Below are 21,695 nucleotides of genomic sequence, written 5' to 3' on the forward strand. Positions count from 1 at the left end.
TTTCCTTCTCCAGTTCATTTTATACAGATGAGGAATTGAGGCAAACAGGGTTAATTGACTTGCCCAGGGTCACAGCTAGTAAGTGTTAGAGGTCAGATTTGAACTCTTCCTAACGCCAGACCCAGCACTGTCTAACACATTTAAGCAGTAGACCAAATGGAATTCAATACTCAGAATGGGGGTCTTCCTTTAGATACAAAAGGGATATCTCTAAAGATATAAATTAAAATTAGATTGGGGGGGTGTTTTGTGTTTTTTTTTTTTTAATCTACTGTTGCTTTTCCTTTGGGCCACATAAAGGGGGGGGGATTCCACTTAATTTGAGGTTCTAGATACTTGCAATTTTATTAAGGACAGAGTTGAAAACAGGAGGGCAACGTTGAATCAAAACAATTAGAAATTGTTCTTCATTTTTGTAAAAGTTTATGATCCAAGCAAAATCTTTTGTCTTTAGTGAGACCTCAGATTGATGAAAACTTGTGTTTTGGTTCCCATTGTTCTGTTTTTAATTGCAGTGTCATAAGCTTAAACCCTCACCGTACATTCCTTATTATTATATTCTTTTGTTGACTTTGCAGTGAACCTGGTGCCAATTTTGGCTTCATGCCTTCTATTATGATACTAGGATCTTGGTCCTATAATATCTTTGGGGGTGGGATGGGGGGTTCTGTATAAATCATAGCGGCCGCCACAGAAGTCCTCCTGCATCCTTGTGGCCTGGAGGTGACCCTGTGTTCTCAAAGGTTGACGTTTGAATACAGGCTCTAACAGGCCCTACCAAGCTGGAAAGACTTCAGGTCTGTGCCAGTGATGGAGGCCTTGTGTCGGCTGTTGGAGGACTGGCTTAGCCAAAAACCAGCATGAATGTTCTTGATGACTACCTACCCTACCGAGTCACAGAGATTTACAAGGTGGAGGGAGCATCCACACCTGCAAAATCATAGACCCTTGAAGCATGTAGCTGATTTTTAAAATGGAAATTTGTGCGTTTTAAGGTTGGTTTTCCACATTGCCTATGGCTGGACCTATGATTTATTTCATTGGTATGGGAAATTCCTTCAACCATTGCGGTTAGGCCCCTTCTCTACAGCTCAGTGAATTGCCTAGAGCCCTGAAAAGCAAAGACTTATTGAGGATCACTCAATATATGAGAGAGGCAGGAACATGAACCTAGGTCTCCCTAGCTTCAAGGCTGGCTCTCATTGCATCTTACTTATTTTGAATTGGAAAGGGCGTAAACCAACAAGGCAGGGTCATTTTTGAAAATTTGCCTTCTTTCAGTTTTGTTTAAAAGTGTTTTTATCCCCTCTCCCATAAGAATATCCAACTTCATGGCAATGAGCCTGATTTCACAAGATCCCTCCATTTAGGGGTTGGTCAGTCATCTAGGCCAACACCTGCATTGGTTTGGATGAAGAGATTGAGACCCAAACAAGTTAATTGGCTGGTCTAAGGTCACACAACTAGTAAGTGGAAGAGATGGGCTGGTTTCAAATACCAGAATTCTCTGATTCTTGTCTGACAACATGGGGTACACCTAAACTCAGTACACCAGGACAACTGGATGGTCCTTTGTCTTTCTGAAGAGTCTGAACTACACCAAAATTAGATTACTCTGAAACTCTTTTAAGAACCAGGTCTATAATTAAGGAACTTGCCTATGCTATGGGTGTGGCAACTGCTTTAGGCTGGGAGAGCTAACTTATAGCATTATATGCAGCTGTAGTCATTTGTTAAACACTCTTATCTACTAATAGATTAGCTGCCAAGACCTGACTTTCCTCACCACCTGAAACTAGACAGTCCACACTTTGATGTTCTTTAAACCTTCTCTCTCCCACTAGCGCAGCTAAGGAGTTAACATGTTAAAATTCATTCTGGGAATAGAGGAGTGGGTTCCCTCGTCCAAAAATACTTATGTGTGTGTTTGAGTGTGAAGCTCAGCTCTTTGGGAGCCTAGACTATAAGGTAGATTGGTATGGACTGTGAGAATAAAAGCAGAATTGAAGAATTAACATCAGAAATGCATACATGGTACTGTCCTACTCAAGTCTGGATGACGCAATTAGACTGGCTGGGTAGATTATTATGTGAGTTTTGCAAGAAAATTGTACATTTTAAATGAAAAGTACATAGATGTATGCCGCTGTGTAACGCAGTCATATCATTTATACACTCATGGTTTTATAGAGAGACACACGCACGCACGCATGCATGCTCTTGGGAACAGCCATCCATCCTCAAATGAGAACACTTTGCAAACCCTAAATAGCCACATAAAGGCTAGCTGTTATTATTACTTAATGTATTTTTTTTTTTGCACAGGGCAGTGAAGGTTAAATGACTTGCCCAAGGTCACACAGCTAATAAGCATCAAGTGTCTGAGACCAGATTTGAACTCAGGTCCTCCTGAATCCAGGGCTGGTGCTTTATCTACTGCACCACCTAGCTGCCCCCAGGTGTTATTATTACTGACAGTGATAAGACAAGTGCCATGAAAATATTGGTTGCCATGAAGTGGACACATGCATATGTACATTATACATAGATATGGTCAGCCAGCTTCTGTTTGATTACTATTTCTAGGGATAGGACGGCAATCTGATGCTGGGGAAAGAGCCCGGGATTGCAAGTCCACAGACCTGAGAGCAGGCTACTGAACGGCCCTGAGACTCATTTTCCTCACCCATAAAACTGGAAATTGGACTTGGATTTTACAGTCCCTTTCAGTTCTAATGTTCCATGATTCTGCATCATTTGTGCTCTGGTTATTAGAATGTTCTTAACTTATATTGAAACAGAATCTGCCTTCCTGTTATATGTGTATGTGGAGTCATCGGACCTCGTTCTGTCTTTTGAAGCCACACAGAATAGTTTACCCTCCTCATTGTATTCCAGTTTGTCAGTGTTCTGAAAATGTAGCGCCCAGAATTAATTACAGCATTATGGGTGTCAGACTATACCTCCCATAGTTTGGACACCCTACCAATATTCACGTAGCCTATGATTGCGTTACCTTTTTTCCTTTTCTTTTCCTTTTTTTTTTAATAGTTGCATCATGCTATTGCTTCATGTTGAGCTGTCATGTCCAATTTTGTTTCATTTACATATTTAATAAGTAGATCTTCCATATCTTGATCCTGGTAGTTGTTAAAAATGTTGAACCTGGACAGAGTCAAGAACAGATAACTAGAATACCCTCCATCATCCTGAGGTTACTCAGTACTCTTTGGCTGCAGTTCTTCCTCCTACTCAGAATTCATTTAAGTCTAGCCTACATTTTTCCATTTTATCCACAAGATAGACCTTAAGTGATTTTTGTCAGATGCTAAAATCAAGACTGCTTTACATAGATTATCTCATTTGATCCTTACAACAGCCCTTGGAGGTAGGTGCTCTTATCCCTATTTCATAAGGTGAAGCTTAAGCAAAGAGAGGGTTAAGGGAAATTGTCCAGTTTCACATTAGTAATAACAATTACTATCATCATTATCAACTCATAAGTGTCTGAATCTGGATTTGAACTCAGATCTTCTCTCCAGGCTCAGTACTTTATCTCCTGTGCCATCTTGTTTCTTCAGCACTAGGCTGCTCAACTTAATTAGAAATAGGGGAATCTGCAAAGGATAATCATGTTGTCCATACTTCTTTGGCCTTCTAATTTTTGTTGACCTCACTCAAAAAGTGTATCTTAGGATAGTGTGTTTATGTAGTTATTTGTGGGCACTGAAGCACTTAAAACTTTTTTTTTTCTTTTTGAATTTTCTCCCTCTCACTGCTTTCCCCTCAACTCCATTAAACATAACAAAACCAAACAAAAACACTCACAGCAAAAGTGCACAGTCCAGCAAAACAAATTCCCACATTGGCCAGGTCATATCCTGGATTTTAAGTCCCTCACATCTCTGGCAGGAGGCGGGTGGTGTGATTCATCTTCAGTTCTCTGGACTCAGGGTTTATCATTGCATTAATCAGAGTTCTAAAGTCTTTCAAAGTTGTTTTTCATGAAATTTAAATTGTTCTCCTAGTTCTGCTCACTTCATCTGCATCAGATGATAGATGTCTTCCCTTCACTTCCTTCCCAAACTGTTCATTTCATCGTTACTTAGGACAAAACAAAGGGTCCATTACATTCATATATCACAATATATTTAGCCCCTCTCCAATAAGTTAGCACCACGTCAGTTTCCATTTTGTGGATTGGTTGCTGTAAACAAATCCTTTTCCTCTGGGATATAGTACTGCATGGGTCAAAGGTTTATACAATTTAGCAACTTTGGGGTGTAGTACCAAATTTAAAACTGTCAAACTTGGTTTGGGGTTTTTTTTGGGGGTTTTTTTAGGCAATTGGGATTAAGTGACTTGCCCAGGGTCACACAGCTACTAAATGTTAAGTGTCTGAAGCTGGATTTTGAACTCAGGTACTCCTGACTCCAGGGCTGGTGCTCTATCCACTGCGCCACCTAGCTGCCCCATAAACTTGTTTGTTTTTTTAATCAGTATTTTTTTTCCTAATAGGTTTTCCGATATGCATAAATGTTTTGTTTACACTGTTCTTTTTTCTCCCTCAATAGTCATATCCATCTAATTTCATGGAACATATGAAGTCAAACAAGTACAGTGTCATTTATTCTGCACCGAACATGTTACACAATAAATTCTATCCGACCCCGGAAGGCCTTAGTTCTAATGGAATCCAGATGGAACCAGTTGATCTCACAGTGAACAAGCGAAGTTCCCCACCTTCAGCCGGAAGTTCACCTTCCCCACTGAAATTTCAGACTTCTCATAGGCGAGCCTCACCTGGACTAACTCTGCCTTCGCCTAGCCCACCTATGAAAAAGTTCACACCGCCTCCACCTGGTGTACAGCCCTTCAGCGTGCCGTTGTCAATCCCGCCAGTGATGGCGGCTCTTTCTAGACACGGAATTCGAAGCCCTGGAATCCTTCCAGTTATTCAGCCGGTTGTTGTGCAACCTGTTCCTTTCATGTACGCAAGTCACCTTCAGCAGCCTCTGATGGTTTCTACTGTTCTAGCAGATGAATTGGAAAATACAAGTAGCATGCAAGGTAAGACCTGCTCCAGAGCTAGGAGGATCCTGTGTAGGTCCTTCCCGGCTGATAACTCGTAGACTTGAGGTGCACATCTGAGAAAGAAATTCTGGATGAGGAAGTAAAGGAGCCAGGAAGAGTTGAAGCAATAAATGATGTTGATGGTCAACTTCACCTGAGATGTATAAAGAATATCTTTGTTAAAGTGTTGATGGTGGAAAGCCTAATAAAACACATCAACATGACTTCAAATGCTGTAGAAGATGGAATTTCTGAGATTATTGGGAATCATGGCTATGAATTGCTCTCTAGAATGCTTAGGGGACAGCTCCATGTGCCTATAGGCATTTAATATAAAGCCAGTAGTCACTTAGTAAATACCTTTCTTTCTTTTTTTTGGTGGGGCAGTGAGGGTTAAGTGACTTGCCCAGGGTCACACAGCTAGTAAGCGTCAAGTGTCTGGGGTCAAATTTGAACTCAGATCCTCCTGAATCCAGGGCCAGTGCTTTATCCACTGCACCACCTAGCTGCCCCCAATACCTTTCAAAAGTAGGGAATTGTAAGAATAACTATGCACATGTTTACATCCTTTATTCATGTGGTCAGTGGCAGGAGGCTTGAAGGTAGGGGGGATATTTTAAAAACCAAGGTAGAGAATCATGCCAGGACTAGAATTTCAGAAGAATTTCTCTTCTTGGATGCTTCTTTCTGGCAAAATAATTAGTTGTTTCAGTGAGATTTTAGCCAGTGCCTCATTCTTTCTGTCATTTTTGTGATAGACAGGTAGATCGTTGGAGAGAGTGGCTATTCAAAAAGTGTTTTCGCTGTGAGATTGGTGAATTGCAGTCATTTTTCAACAAGGGCACTTAAAATTGAATTCACTTTCTCTTTTTACAGTACCTGTAATTGAATCATATGAGAAGCCTATTTTACAGAAAAAAATAAAAGTAGAGCCTGGGATTGAACCACAGAGGACAGATTATTATCCTGAAGAAATGTCACCCCCCCTAATGAACTCAGTATCCCCTCCACAAGTTGCAATGTTGCAAGAGTAAGTATATTTGGAGCTTCCTGTCATTTGCACAAAACCATTTGCCATCAGGTGGCAGAGGACACGGTAGCGGCAGGACCAATCAACCGTAACATGATGATGCGTACTATAGCCAGGAATGGGTTAGTGTGGAAGGTGTCTTGTGTCTGACTACAAATTAAAGGAATTCTACACATAGGCTAACTAAATAATGACAACAGTTACAAATCAAAGAACCTGAAGGGATTTCCACTACAAACTTTCCATCTTTTGCCTTTTTAACCCCATTGTAATGCATTGCTCTTTGGGCCATCCAGGGTTACGTAATTAAGTTCAATGTATAGTTTTTACTACATAGAGTGGGGCTTCTTAAAATTTTTCCACTTGCTACTGTTTTTGCTGAAGAAATTTTTATGGGACCCCGGATATATAGGCATATAAAATAGGTTTACTGACCTTTTACTGTTGCTGAATTTTTCACAACCACATTCAGTTACATGACCCCATATGGGGTTGCAGCTCATCTAACTTTGTACTAGAGGAACAAAATTGCAGCCTCCAACATCCTTTCCACCTTTGTCTGCCTATATCTATCTCCTTTTCCGTTTCATGCTCTCCTTTTTTTTAAATCATAAAAGTATTTTATTATTTTCCAGTTACATGTAGAGAGTTTTCAACATTTGCTTTTTAAGGTTTCTAGTTCCAAATTTTTTCCCCTCCCCAAGACAACAAGCAATATATGTACAATCACATTAAACATATTTCTGCATTAGTCGTGTTGTGAAAGAAGAATCAGAACAAAAGGGAAAAACCTCAAAAAAAAGTAGAAACAGTATGGTTCAATCTGCATCCAGATTCCACAGTCCTTTTTTCTGGATGTGGAGAGCATTTTCCATCATGAGTCCTTTGGAATTGTCTTGGATCATTGTATTGCTGAGAAGAGCTAAGACTATCACAGTTGATCATCACACAGTGTTTTTGATGCTATGTACAATGTTCACCTGGTTCTGCTCATTTCACTCAGCATCATGTAAGTTTTTCCAGGTTTTTCTGAAATCTGCCTGCTTATTGTTTCTTACAGTACAATAATATTCCATGACATTCATATACTTGTTCAGTCATTCCCCAATTGATGGGCATCCCCTCAATTTCCAATTCTTTGCCACCACAAAAAGACATGCTTTCCTTTTTATTAAAGCCATTTCTCAGAGCAAAGAGAGCCTTATTTTCCATTTTTAACACCAGAGTTTTTCAGACTCAAGACCACAGTATTTCCTAGTAAATCTAATATTGTCAGTCATATTCATAATAAATTGTGCTTTGATCGTTACAGACAGGATAAGCCTCAGCTTTCTTATTTTGGTTGTATAAACAGAAATTCATCAGGGAGGAGAGAATAATTTTTGGGGTGTTTTATGCAAAAACTTTTTTTTTTTTTTGAGAAAGGGTCCATATGTTTCACCAGACTTCCAGAAGAAGTCCATGATGATTAAAAGCAAGTGCAACGCTATTCCCAGATAGTGATTATTATGATTTTTAATTTTAAAGGGCTATTTTGAAAAAAGCACCCCATACTTTCAGGATCTCATATTTAAAGTTGAATGGACTTAAGAGACCACTTGGTTAAAAATCCCTTGTTTTATTGAGGAATACCAGAGTTCAGTTGTCTTAAGTGATTTCATCACTCAGGAAGTAAATTGCAGAGCTGGCTTCTCCTAATTCCAACTACACCACAACTTGTAAAACTTTTTATTTCTGTTCTTTAAGATCTCTAACCTATGCTAATTTTTATTATTGTAACTGATAGCAAAAACCTGAGTGTCTTTCAGTGATCCATTCACTAAAATATTTGCAAACCTTAAAAGTGCTCTATACGTGAGAGATTGTTATACTATATATTTATTACTTCCTAGTGATAAAATACTGAGTTTTAACACTATCAAAAACTTAACTTAAATACTGGTTGAAGCACTATATAAATGAGTAGTTGTTATACTTTGTATTACTTTGTGATACACTCCCAAAAACTTAACAAATAAGTCTTCCACCACTCGGCCAGTGTGCTCCTGGAGAAATGTTCACACACACACAGATGTGATTAAGTCATGTCTTGGAACATAACCAGTGGTGTCCCACATTGTAAATCAGCTAGCCAGGAAAGAATCACTTGTACGCCTCAGCCTATAGCTTAATAGCATTGCTTCAAACCGTTCCAGTGATCTTTCCATTATGTATTCCTTTCTCTGGAGGCACTGAATAAGACTTCAAAACTAATTTCTTTGATGCTGACATAGCATGTTTCAGAATGTTTAAGGTTTGGGGTTTTTTTAAACTGTACTCAAGTATTATGTGAAGATACTTTTTGTGTGAGAGTTCGTTTTTATACATACACATCCATATTTGGAAGGAAAGGTTTTAGAGGATGGGGATGTCTTACATTTTTTTACTTTTTTATAGTCTAGCAAACTTAAGTAAAGCCAACTTAGAAAACTCAGTTAGGACATTTATCCTGATACAGAGCTTAAAGATTGCCAACTTTTCAACAATTATCCCAAGATCCCATCTTTTTTTTTTTTTTTTTTTTTAAGTAAGGCAGTTGGGGTTAAGTGACTTGTCCAGGGTCACACAGGTAATAAGTGTTAAGTGTCTGAGGCCAGATTTGAACTCAGGTACTCCTGACTCCAGGACCGTTGCTCTATCCACTGTGCCATCTAGCTGCCCCAAGATCCCATCTTAAGAATGCGACTCTTAGAGTGAGAAGGGAGCCCACCAGACCCTCACTCATCTCGGAAGCACAGCTTGTAGTAAGTGTGAATTTGAAGGAGTACCTTCTTACTGTTAAGTAGGTCCCTGTACTTCTGGACTGGAAATACCAACTCAGACAGTGATTCTCATCTAAGATTTTGGCATACCCTTAAAATATTCTTGAGGGTTTTTTTCTCAAAACAGTTTTAAAAATGTACCAGTAGTACATTGCTAGCTTTAAAAGGGGGTAAGGAATATCGGACTGCCCGCAGAGCATAAAAGTAGCTACTAAAAATTTAGTGAGGAAAGAATCTGAATTACTGAATCTGAGGTACACAAAAATACTAAGAATAGGTACTAATTAGCCTATAGATGTGAAATATTTAAATATTGATTCATGAAATTAAAGACACACAACTGAGGCAACTAGGTGGTGCAGTGGATAGAGTACCAGCCCTGGATTCAGGAGTACCTGAGTTCAAATCCGGCCTCAGATGCTTGACACTTACTAGCTGTGTGACCCTGGGCAAGTCACTTAAAATTGCCTCTCTTCCTCTCCCCCCCCCCCCCCCCCCCGTCAAAAAAAAAAAAAAAAAGAAACTTCCCTGAAGGTTATTGGCTTTTCTTTTTGTCTTAATAGAGATTGAAGTATTGTGTTAAAGTAGAAAACATCAGAAAAGCTGAAAAGTTCCCCCCACAAAAGGAAACCTTAAAAGGTTTACCTCAGTTGTCCATACTAGTTCACATGTTATCTGTACACTGATTTGAACTCAGGTCCTCCTGAATCCAGGGCTGGTACTTTATCCACTGCGCCACTTAGCTGCCACCCCACCCCCAGCTATTGATTTTTAAGAGGTGCCAACATTTTCCTCTATAAAGCCTTGCTCTAAGTAAGCATAGAGGAAAAATTATGTCATTGGAGTGGAAGTGTTTCTGTTTTTTTTATATATCTTGGTTTCTCATTTCTCATCTCTTTATGCATGAACAGTCATTGCATTTTCCACACAATGTGGTAGAAGCTTAATAAATATTGATTCGAAATTCCTCCAGTTTCCTTTCCTCTTTCGTTCTTGCTCCTTCCTTAGGTAATTCTCATGTATACTCTGATCTTTTCTTGTAGAATATTGTCTCCAGTTGTAACTCTAACCTAGTGTATTCCTGAGCTCTTCTTTTTTTTTCTTTTTTTTTTAACGGGGAAGTGAGGAGGGTCACACAGCTAGTAAGTGTCAAGTGTCTGAAGCTGAATTTTAACTCAGGTCCTCCTGACTCCAGGGCTGGTGCTTTATCGACTGTGCCACCTAGCTGCTCCCTGATTCATTTCTTAAACATTTGTTAAATACCTACTTACTCCAGGTTCTCAGAAAGTAAGGAAGATAGATAAAACATGATCCCTGCCCTCAAGGATCTTAGAGTCTAGTAGGGAAAATAAGATACAGAACAAATGTCTGTAATGTAAAAGGTGCATAAGACAGCTACCAACGTGAGCTAGAGGGAATGAAAGAGACTCCCAAGGGATGAGATCAGAAGTCATCCCCAGGGGTCTCCACTTTAGTTAAGGACCTTATTTCTCCTCTCCCCCCCAGTTTTGTAACTATTTCTTTTTTTCCATTCTGTAAACACAAAAGCATAAAAGGTAAAAACTAATTCTGCTAGGGACAAGTTGAGACTTGTTCACATTTCAGTGTCTGTGTTGTCAGATATAAAAATGGAAAAGGGTTTTCATTGACATTAGAGCCAGATGCTGGATGAGCATGTGATCTTTTAATTAAAAGTTTTAAAAGTATCAAGTGTACATATATGAACTCTGGATTAATCTCCCATCCTTAGAAAAAATACATTTTTTAAAGTTAGCTGAGTTGCCAAGCTGGATTTCAGCTTTTTCTTAAGCAGCAGGGGGAAACTTCCCTTCCTATTCCTATTGAATAATAAATAGCTGCTGGTTATATGGTGTTTTAGAGTTTACAGAGCACTTTTCTCACAGTTATCTCATTTGAGCTCTTATAAGCACCTACTATGTGTATAGTGGTAGAGATGCAAAAAATGAAAACCAAAAATCCTTGACCAGCAGCCTTTAGTAATGAGTACCATTAATGATGTTACTTCAGAGTCCCATTTAAGAGGTACGTATTCACAGGAATATATGTACCTGTGGGGTTAAAAGCCAGCATGTGCTCTTTGTGAAGGTGGAAAGCCAACTTCAGACATCCTGTGGGCGTGATGGCCGCCTGAACTCTACTTTTAGGAGTTGATGCCTGGGGTAAAAGGGAGACCACACCCGCCTGCCAACACCAAACAGGAAATTCTCAGCTACTCTCTACAAGGAGTGGCAGTTGACCATAAAGCCTTGCCTTCTCGGAGACAAAGGAATGATTACTTTGATGATACAGAAAAGCTATTATTTAAAAATTAAAAGCAAATTTTCTTTTATTAGAGAACTGCTCCCCATCCCCCTCCCCAAGGCAGATCTTAAAGGATAGTTGCCTGAGACGAGAATTTAGCCTATGGTTTTATTAACACAACTAAGCTAAACTCTAGGCAGCTTATGAAAAGTATCTAATAATTTTGCTTCAGTGACTGTAAGTGGACAGAACTAAACAAAAGGTGATGATTGCTGATGCTAATTAGCCAAGATTGGCATAGAAATACTGTTTTGATAGAAGAACCGAAGGTTAGACTTGTATGGAATTTTAAGATTTTTTTTAAATTAACTTTTAACAGGAACCACCCTTCAGTCATAGTACAGCCTGGAAAGAGACCTTTACCTGTGGAGTCTCCAGATACGCAAAGAAAACGCAGGATACACAGATGCGATTATGAGGGATGCAACAAAGTCTACACTAAGAGCTCTCACTTGAAAGCCCACAGAAGAACACATACAGGTACTAATGTGCACAGAGTTGTTTTTTTTGGGGGGGGGGTTGGGGTTTTTTTTTGCAGGGCAGGAGGGGTTAAGTGACTTTCCCAAGGTCACACAGCTAGTAAGTGTCAAGTGTCTGAGGCCGGATTTGAACTCAGGTCCTCCTGAATCCAGGGCTGGTGCTTTATCCACTGCGCCATCTAGCTGCCCTTTATTTTCCTTTGAAGAAGGACTTGACCAGAGTGACCCAGATACAATTTTTAGCTTCTTGTTTGAGCTTTGGGGGGAAAGTGATGATAGTAATAATCTAAAGGCATCATTTCAAACTGGAGCTCTGGACCTATTGACCTTGAAAGATCTATCAAAATAATTAAACATAAAAATAATAGCAATGGGGCAGCTAGGTGGCACAGTGGATAAAGCACCTTCTTGATTTAAGGTACTACATCAGGCATAAAAGGTCTGTCACTTCAAAATTAGCAAAGGAAACGTTTTGAGTTTTTGATGAATCCTTGAGATTGATAAGAAATTTGGTTTATCTAATGATCCAGACCTGGAAAAGTCCATCTGTTTTGGCATTTCTCAAAACAGTGATGGTAAATACAGTGAATCTAGGAACATAGAGTTTTAGTCTTGGAACCAGGACCTAAGAGATAATTTAATCCAATCCCCTCCCCTGCCCTCCTTATCTTTGCAGATAAGGGAGCTGAAGCCCAAAGAGGTTGTGAATTTGTCTAAGATTAGACAGGCCACAGGAAATACTAGGTACCACATATTTGAACCCAGGTTTTTCTGATGCTAAATCCAATGCTCTTTCTGCCACACCACATTGGCTCTCAAATACGCTGAAGAGTCTGAATCAAGTGTATTTATCAATTGTAGCAAATATTCACACTTCCTGGCGAGGATAAACCCCAAACCTGCTGCATCTTGTAATGCCCCCAGGACAGAATTCAGTCCTGCCCTTTGCTTTAGCAATAACTTGAAAAATTCCATTTCTTGGCACAGATTCAGTTAAACATTAGAGAACAAATCCATTTGCCCATCCTTCTAAGGAACTGTGTTTTAAAATACTCTACAGGGGAAATGGCCTGGAAGCAATATTCACCGAACCTCACAGACGCAGCGTTCAGCTATATTTGGCTCTGTTGTTGATTTTGTATATTTTTTTTTCTTTTAAAAAAATAGTCGTGTTCTCTCTTTTTTCTTTTGCAGGAGAAAAACCCTACAAATGCACGTGGGAGGGATGTACGTGGAAGTTTGCTCGGTCTGATGAACTAACAAGGCATTTTCGAAAGCATACTGGGATCAAGCCTTTCCAATGCCCGGACTGTGACCGAAGCTTCTCTCGCTCTGATCACCTTGCTCTACATAGGAAGCGCCACATGCTAGTCTGAATGCATCCGGCTCCTGGATCAACAACTCCCTTCTCTCCCACTTCTTGCCGTCTCCCTCCCTTTCTCTAACTCATTTTTTTACACGTACATTTTAATTTTGATTCAGCTGGTCTGAATCACTGAGTTTATACCATTCAAAACTTCCATATGGTCAGTAATAGATGGTATGTAACCCTCTTTTTTCCTTACCACGGGTCAGACCTAAAGAATGTGAACACTTTTTTTTTTTTCCTGGGGATGCTAAGCAAACCCTTCCTATAGACATGTTTAATGTACTGCGAATAAGGGAATGTGTAAATTAACATAGCCATTTGTTGGTTTCTCCATGTATTCAGTCATCATATATTGACAAACCAGTAAATGTATTAGAAATTCAATATCCAGACTGCTAGTTCTTGCCAGAGATCTTTGTGCGTATGTGCCCTAGAATCTTGTTTTATGCTCAACGTCGAAAAGAGTGGAACCTTCCCAACAACATGGGTTAACTAGAACTGTTGCAAGATGAGATGCTAATACAGTCAACTCTTCATTATTCTCAACTTTTGTCAGAAGTTGGATTTATCGCCTCATCTAAATTATTTTCTTTGACAGTATTCATTGTCTCAGCCTCCTGTATTCAGCCCAGTAGAGTGTTTAAAACTGGGCAGATGAGCCAGTCTGGGGCATCAAGCCCTAGAGTGAATACCCTCTGTGTCCACTGTAAAGTGGGGTCAAGGAGAAGGTGAGGAGGATCAGGGATCGAGGGGAGACTAGAAGGTCCAGATAACTTGGTATTAAGACTGCCTCTCTGACTCGTTTATTTGAAGTGCTTCAAATGCCCAGAATCAGACACACCAACATAAGCATGCTTCTGGCATGGGCTGATGTGTCCTGGAAAGCGTTTTCGTTGACTCTTATGTTTGCTCTGATAGCAAAGGTGAATGAAAATGCTCTCCCACTCCCTCACCCTCACCCCTGGGGTTTTCCGACATACCATGTTCTGTGCCTGCCTGTACGCACTCATGCCATGATAAAGCACAAACCACCTCCCTAAGTTCTTTATCATTGGGTCCTAAGTTCTTTATCATTGGGTCACCTGTGCGGCCATACAGATAAATAATTGAAGAGTTGATCAGGGTAACACCACAAAAAATACTTCCTTGGGTTCCAGAAGGCATCTTCTTGTATCTGCACATAGTTTTTAAAGAACAAAATATTAAAAACGATATTCCCATAACCTAATAGGTTACCCACACACTTTTATGCAGAAATTGGATTCTGCAAGAGCTATAATGTGCTAACCTGGCTCTCATCTCTGTTTATAAGAAGCATCTGTTAATGCTTTGGTAGACTCATTCAATTTAAGACCTCTAAGTGACACTTCGTAAATATAATTAGTTAATACAAAGCGCACACACACACACACACACACACACACACACACACACACACCATACTTCTGTAACAGATTTCCAAATAATTTAGCAAACCACCATTCAGGGATTGATGTGTGTCGATTCACAATTATTCCCCTTCATTAGTGAGTAGCATGCTTTGGAGATTTCCAACACAATGATCATTGGAACTGGCAAGACTCCATCCATACTAGGTATGCTAAAACTGGGATGAATGTACCAAAGTCATGACCCCTATTTGGATTGGGATCGAAATAAGCAGCTCTGATCCCGTGAGGAAGTTCTTCCTCAAAAGCTGGCTTTTGAGCAATACTGTCACGATTCTGAGATATTTGGGAGTACAAACATTGTGTTCTTAGCAAATGGGGGCAACCAGGACTAAAAATGGGCACCTATGATCAAATAATGTTGCTGTTCTTTGGCAGAAGTAGGGAGAGGAGAGGAGCATGGGAAAGGTTTAACTATCCCTCGGTACCATTCAACTTCTAATGTTGAAAAAAAAAGACAAGTGTAACTTGGGTTCCACAATGACCAAAAGAGGCCTTGTGTGATCGGCCATCTTGAAGATTGCATCATCTTTTGAATCCTGGATGAGTTACATGGGACAGCCGATTGCGATGGCAGGAAATCCAAATATGGAATAGTTGTATATTTTTCAAATCTGTGCCCAATTTCTCCAGCATCATTTAAGAGTAAGATTACTACATTTTGGTCAATTGATAAGATGTTTTGGGAATGAATATATTATCTTGGTTTATCTGAATTATTTTGGTTTTTTCCACCTAAGTAATGCAGAATTTGATTCAGTTTATGTATGGATTAAAAAATTCACAATTTGGTTTCTCCTTCGGGCCCCCCCAACCACCACCACCACCACCAAAAAAAAAAAAACCTTGGAAGAGGTGTGTTGACATGTGGGTGATAGCACATTCATGCTAGAACACCAGCTCGAATTTCAGTTACATCCTCAAGAATGAAGATGGAATGGAATAGAAAGAGCATATCTGACCAAATGAAGATAATTTGTGTCATTCTACCCTCAAAAAAGTAACCTGTATGATTTTATTACTTGTATGGGTCTGTATGATAGAATGGGGTGCGTTGAAATTTGTGGTTTGCATATTTGGCGTACTTCAATTATGTTAGAAATAGTGAACACAAGCTTTCAAAGGTAATCGCCAATGCTTTTAATCTGCTTAGTATCGGTTTGTTTTAGTAATAAAGAGCCATCAACAATCAACTTCAAAAGGAAAGCAACCCTGAGACGTGATGATGTGTTCTCATGTTACTCTCTGTATCTTTAGTTTAATATTTGGCCTTTTACCAAATTTTCCTTTATAAATATATTGTATTTTACTGTCATAGATGAAAATTCTAGTCTCTTAGCAATTTTTAGCTGTTTATTGTGGAAGGACTCAAATGCAGCATAATCTTGAAATGCCCTTGAACATATTTTTGTTATATACCCTATCATTCTCAATGGTGGTTTTAGTAACAACATCCTTAATCGACTATATAATTGTACACATGGAATTTTTTTTAATTCCATTTGCTATAGGATTTCTCATATTAAAACTTAAGTGTCATGGGGAAGAAGTCAGGAAATTGACAATAAATCTGTCTTATATTAGAGTTTTAAAATGTGAATCTACATCTTCAATGGGCATTAACTTTCTAATGGACTTTTGGGTTGGGGAATGTATTAGCAATAGCTACTACATGCAACTAAGGAGATGCTAAATTAGCAGAAGGTTCTCTAGAGCCTTGAAACAGATTCATGGTAGAACTAGACGTATATTTTTTTAAATGAAACACTCATCTGCACTATCAGTATTGCACTAACAAGGAATTCTAGATGGTTTTTGCTGATACTGTATAGCCGTGTGTCATTGGTGATCAGTTTATTTTTAAAGACAATCTCATCAAAGGAAACAGGCTTGGCAGAGATTTGGTTTGTTTGAAAAATATACCATAGTTCTCGATTAATCCCTGGAGTACATAAAGTTGGTCAGAATATGTTGTCTTTCTCCTCCCAGTCAAGGTTAACAACTTCTAAAATGACTGAAAATTCTTTCTAAAATAAAGCCATTTCACACACATTAAAACAAGGGCTACAACAATGTTATGTTTTACAAATACTAGCACTTTTTTTTTTGCTATTTATGTACTTAATGTTAGAGGGTCAAAATAATCTTTCTGCTTAGCATCTCTTAAACCATACCTGCCAATATTGCAGGATTATTACATTTACATTACTTTAATACTTGTGTAAACTATGCAGAAATTTTTAATAAAGTGTAATATATTTTATAAGCTAATAAGACTGAATGGGTAAAAGGTTTTTAGCATGCATTAGTATACCTTGCAAATACTGAAACATTTTGGTAATCTTTCTTACTAAAGATGTGAATGTTTAATGTACCTTCACTGTTTGTACTTTGGTAGTCCAATGGGAATTCAGTAATGACATTTTGTCATGTCAAACTGTGAACATAAATTTGTACTGTACAGTCCTCATATACTATATACCATATGCAATATATGTATTATAAACTTGTTAATAAAACCATCTGAATATTAAGTGTGATCACATGATTATTACATGACCCACAAAGATCAGAGGGGATAAAAGACACTTCCTTAAAGGAGAAAAAAAATTGGTGCACTGCTGGAGATTTTCCTTAGCTTACACAACTAGTTACCTAGGTAGGGAAAGGCAACAAAATGGTGAGATAGTAGAAAGTTTTATAAGTAATAATAGCTACAATTACTATAGCATCTGTTAGGTGCCAGGTGTTTCACAAATATCTCATTTGGTCCTCAACCACCTTGGAAGTTAGGTGGTATTATCCCTGTTTTAGAGTTGAGGAAACTGAGGCAAACAGGTTAAGTGATCTGCCTAGGGTTACAGCTAGTAAGCATCTGTGGCTGGTTCTAAGCTTAGACCTTCCTGACCCGGCCCAGCATTGTAACACCACTGTTGCACCTAGCTGCCTTTAGGTAAAAGATCTTGGCATGCTTCTTGACTGCCTGTGTGACTGTGGACTTTGGTTTCTTTTCTGCTTAAACTCCTGTGGTTGTGTTGGGATACCAAATGTTCTTCAGAATATTGTGTCAGCATACTCTAATCCTGCTCCCAGAGAGACCCTTTTCAGGCCAGATACAATTGGCAGCCTGGGAAGGTGCTGGTAATGTTAAATGAGTAACTTTGTATTGTTTTTTGAACTAAAATGTTTTTTAATCTTATTAATTGGAACTAAGATACTGTTCCTTTAAGAAGCTTAACCTACTTAACTTCACTTGAAGCTACATATCTGAAAAGAAGTAGGATTTTTTAAAAATGAACTCATTGAAATTTTTGCTACAGCCATACATTCAAGGTAAGTGGGAGGTATAAAAGTAAGACAAATGGGTCAGAACCCATAGGGTCAAGAAGAAAAGGATGCTGCTGGGAAGGTATGAGGCATAGTCTTCAGATGAGCACCACTGTGAATTTCACACACAGCAGATCTGCTTTTGTGCTAGGGCAAGGAAGAAAAAGGAGTGGGTGGCATGGCTTACTGCTTACAGTGGAGGGGAAAGAGATTGTTTCTTGGGCAGGGATGCAGTTTTCACCCTGTTACTGAGTGTTATAACAGACATGTGAGCATATTCTGTAAATTGCAGATCACTGGTAGAGCCTGTCCTCAAAAGATGTACATCAAGAATGGTGGTAGGGGGCAGCTAGGTGGTATAGTGGATAAAACAGCCAGCCCTGGATTCAGGAGGACCTGAGTTCAAATCCAGCCTCAGATACTTGACACTAGCTCTGTGACCCTGGGCAAGTCACTTAACCCTCAATGCCCCACAAAAAAATAATAAATAAGAATAGTGGTAAACAGTCGAAAACACATTCTGTTACTGAAGCATTTGCTACATGCCATCCACTGAGTTAAACCCTGAGACTATAAGTACAAGCAAGAGCTGCCCTTGGGGAGTTTATGTTCTAGTTGAAGAACATAAATAAATACATAAAGGAGAGCAGGATGGGGGGGGGGGGTTGTCAATGTAGGTAGTACATTGGTTTAGAGCTAGTGGCAGGAAAGAGTGGTAGATTCCAAGTTTCCAGTGCGGATGAAGACCAGAGTGGCAGAGGCATATTTATATATAAAGTATACAGTGCAATCCTCAAAATATTTGTTTTTTGATTTGGGGGCAGGTGGCAATGACGGTTAACTGACTTGCCCAGGGTCACACAGCTAAGTGTCAAATGTCTGAGGCCAGATTTGAACTCGTGCTCCTGAATCCAGGGCCAGTACTTTATCCACTGCACCACCTAGCTGCACCACCCCACCCCACCCCAAATATTTGAAGAGGGACAAATGGGTACCATCTGATACAACCTTGGAATGGCAGAAAGGGAGAGAGGAAAGAAGGAAGGGAGGAAGACAAACTATGGATTAATCTAAGAAAAAGCAGTGTAATCAAGCAGGAAGAAGTAGTGCTCTAATTATATGGGAAAGTGGGTTGGGGTGGGGGAAACTTCATAGGAAGGAGAACAGACAGGATCCTGATGGACTTACAGAACTACCTGGAAGTATAATCTTATTCTTCATGTTGATGTCTAGGCTCAATATAACACTAACGGCATTTCAAAATATAAGATAAAATGAAAAGAATAATAATGGCTAACATTTATTTAAGGTTTGCAATGCACTTTACAAATATTACTTCATTTGATCCTCAAAACAACCTTGGGAAATAGGTGCTATTATTATACCCATCTTACCGAGGAGGACACTGAGGCAGACAGAGGTTAAGTGACCAGATACACCACGAGCACATGTCACAGGTGGGATTTGAATTCAGGTGTTCCTGACAACCCATTGCACCATCTAATTGCATCCTATCATTTCACGGTTTTCCCAGGAAGTTTACTAGCAAAGGACATCTGCCTCTTTCCCATCCTTACTAGTTATACCCATGGGAAAGAGCAAACACTGAGGAATGCTCTAGAAGCTCCAGATTCTGATCTTGAGGATCTGTTTCCTTGGCCAGTGACTAGCTATCTAACCTTGGCTTAGAGATTTCTCAAGGCTGTAAAATGCATGCATTGCTTCCTCTTCAAGAATTTGGTACAGATAAATGATACAATGAGCTGTTCTTTGAGCTCCTCAAAAGCTCTCTAAATAGGGTGGAATGTCTCCCTTAAAAAAAAAAAAGGGAGGGGAGGGCAGCTAGGTGGCACAGTGGTTAAAGCTCTGGCCCTGGAGTCAGGAGGACCTGAGTTTAAATCTGGCCTCAGACACTTAACACTTACTAGCTGTGTGACCCTGGGCAAGTCACTTAACTCCAATTGCCTCACCAAAAAAAAAAAAGATTAAATACAATTCATAAGGCCCTGGATGAGACTGCATAGGAAAAACAGGCTTCTGAAATTCCCATTACTACTAAATCAATGAATCTATTCATGGGTGTTTGTTTGCTTGTTTATTATTTGTCTAGAATCCCAGAGTCTCAAAAAAAAAAGTCGGAAGAAGCTGGTACAATCACGGGTCTGGAATCAAGACGGCACTTCAGACACCACCTCTGGCCCTTTTTACCTCTGTGATCTTGGGCAAGTCATCCAACCTCCACAGACCTTAGTTCCCTCATCTGTAAAATGTAGGAATTGGATTAGAGCCCTCAGAGGTCCTTTCCATCCCATGCCCTCAGAAGCCATCTGTTCAATGTTCTAGAACAAGAATGTTGCCTTTGTTGTTCAGTTGTTTCTGACTCTTTGTGCCTCCATTTGGGGTTTTCTTGTCAAAGATAGTAGAGTGGTTTGTCTTTTCCTTTTCCAGCTCATTTGACAGATGAGGAAACTGAGTGTCTGAGGCCATATTTGAACTCAGGAACAAGAATCTTCCTGACTTCAGGCCCAGGACTCTATGCACTGTGGCTCCACCTAGCTGCTCCTAGAACAAGGGTACTGAATTAGAATCTCTTCTACAGTATAGGTGACCACTAATGTTTGATTGAAGATCTCAAGTGAAGAGATGCCCACTGCCTCCTAAGGCAGTCGATGCCCCTGGGGTACATCTCCCTGACGTTGAGGCTAAATTTCCATCCTCACAACTTCTACCCATTGCTCCTAGCTCAGCTCTGTGGGGGAAAGGCAGAACAAGTCTGATACCTCTTCCAAAACTTGCAGCAAACATGGTGTCTTGCCTAGGTCTACTCTTCCCCCTCCCCTCCCCTCCCTACCCCTATTCAATCCTCCTAGGCCATGCTTTCTAGGCTCTTCAGCACCTTGGTCGCCATCTTCTGAATGCCTTCCATTTTATTGATGCTTTTCCCAAAATGTGCCACCCATAACTGAATATAATATTCCACATGTGGCCTTCCCAAGACAAAATATGGTGGGACTATCATCTCCTAAGTCCTAGATGAATACCTTGTGTTTAGGCTCTGCATATTATATAAATTGCATTAGCTTTCTTAGCTGCTCTGTCACACTCTTCATTCAAATAGAGCTTGCAGACAATGAGGGGAGTATGGGGTGATCAAGGAGGGCTTGCCAAGCCCTTTGCAAAGCTGTTCATCCACCTTTGTTGTCTACCTGGAATCCAGCTCTCACCTGTGTGTGGCTCCAAGAAGCTGTAGCAAGTGCAGCTCAGTAAACTCTTGGCAGACAGGCTAAACAAGGTTGAGGGTTAGGGGATGTCTACCCCAAGTACGTGAAGACTTCCTTCAGAGGAATGGGCAGATGAGAACAATTTGTTCCAAAGTCCATGAAGGTGGCCAAAGCAGGGGCTGTGGAGTGTTTAGAGCTTAGTCAGGCATCAAGATACCAAGGTCATCCACAGTATCCAGGGCCATCACCTGACTTTTGTCCTGCCACTGGACTTCAATGATTCTGGAAGAGAGATGGAGGCTGATGACTTTGTGCAACTGCCTCACTTAAATCTAATTCACACATGATGCAAGACATCGCCCTATGATGTCATTGGTTCTATTCAAAAACAAAGGACAAAGAGGAACAACAACTGTGATCCACGAACATTCCAAGGTCTTTTTTACACAGATTACTGGCTGGCCAGACCTTTTCCATTTTATACCTGTGGACTTGATTTATGAACCCAAGCATAAGAAATTTTTAAATTTTTAAAAATTATTTTATTTTATTCATATTATCCAAGCATAAGAATTTAAATTTATCTCAATTTCAACTAATTAGATTGATCTTAAAATGCTAACCT

General features: G+C 39.7%; 1 protein-coding gene across 6 annotated transcripts in view; it reads left to right on the forward strand.

Moving 5' to 3' along the window:
* KLF3 (Kruppel like factor 3) overlaps nt 1-13,458 on the forward strand; it is a 38,321-nt gene extending 24,863 nt beyond the window's left edge. For all 6 annotated transcript variants that reach the window (XM_043971313.1, XM_043971317.1, XM_043971315.1 and 3 more), the window contains 4 exons: nt 4,575-5,070; nt 5,950-6,103; nt 11,546-11,706; nt 12,900-13,458. In XM_043971313.1, coding sequence (XP_043827248.1) covers nt 4,575-5,070; nt 5,950-6,103; nt 11,546-11,706; nt 12,900-13,081 — 993 coding nt within the window. In that variant the 3' untranslated portion in view covers nt 13,082-13,458. The remainder of the gene's footprint in view (nt 1-4,574; nt 5,071-5,949; nt 6,104-11,545; nt 11,707-12,899) is intronic.
* Nucleotides 13,459-21,695: the final 8,237 nt, after the last annotated feature.

This window comes from Dromiciops gliroides, chromosome 6 (assembly GCF_019393635.1).
Source record: "Dromiciops gliroides isolate mDroGli1 chromosome 6, mDroGli1.pri, whole genome shotgun sequence".
In the NCBI taxonomy this organism is placed as follows: Eukaryota; Metazoa; Chordata; class Mammalia; order Microbiotheria; family Microbiotheriidae; genus Dromiciops; species Dromiciops gliroides.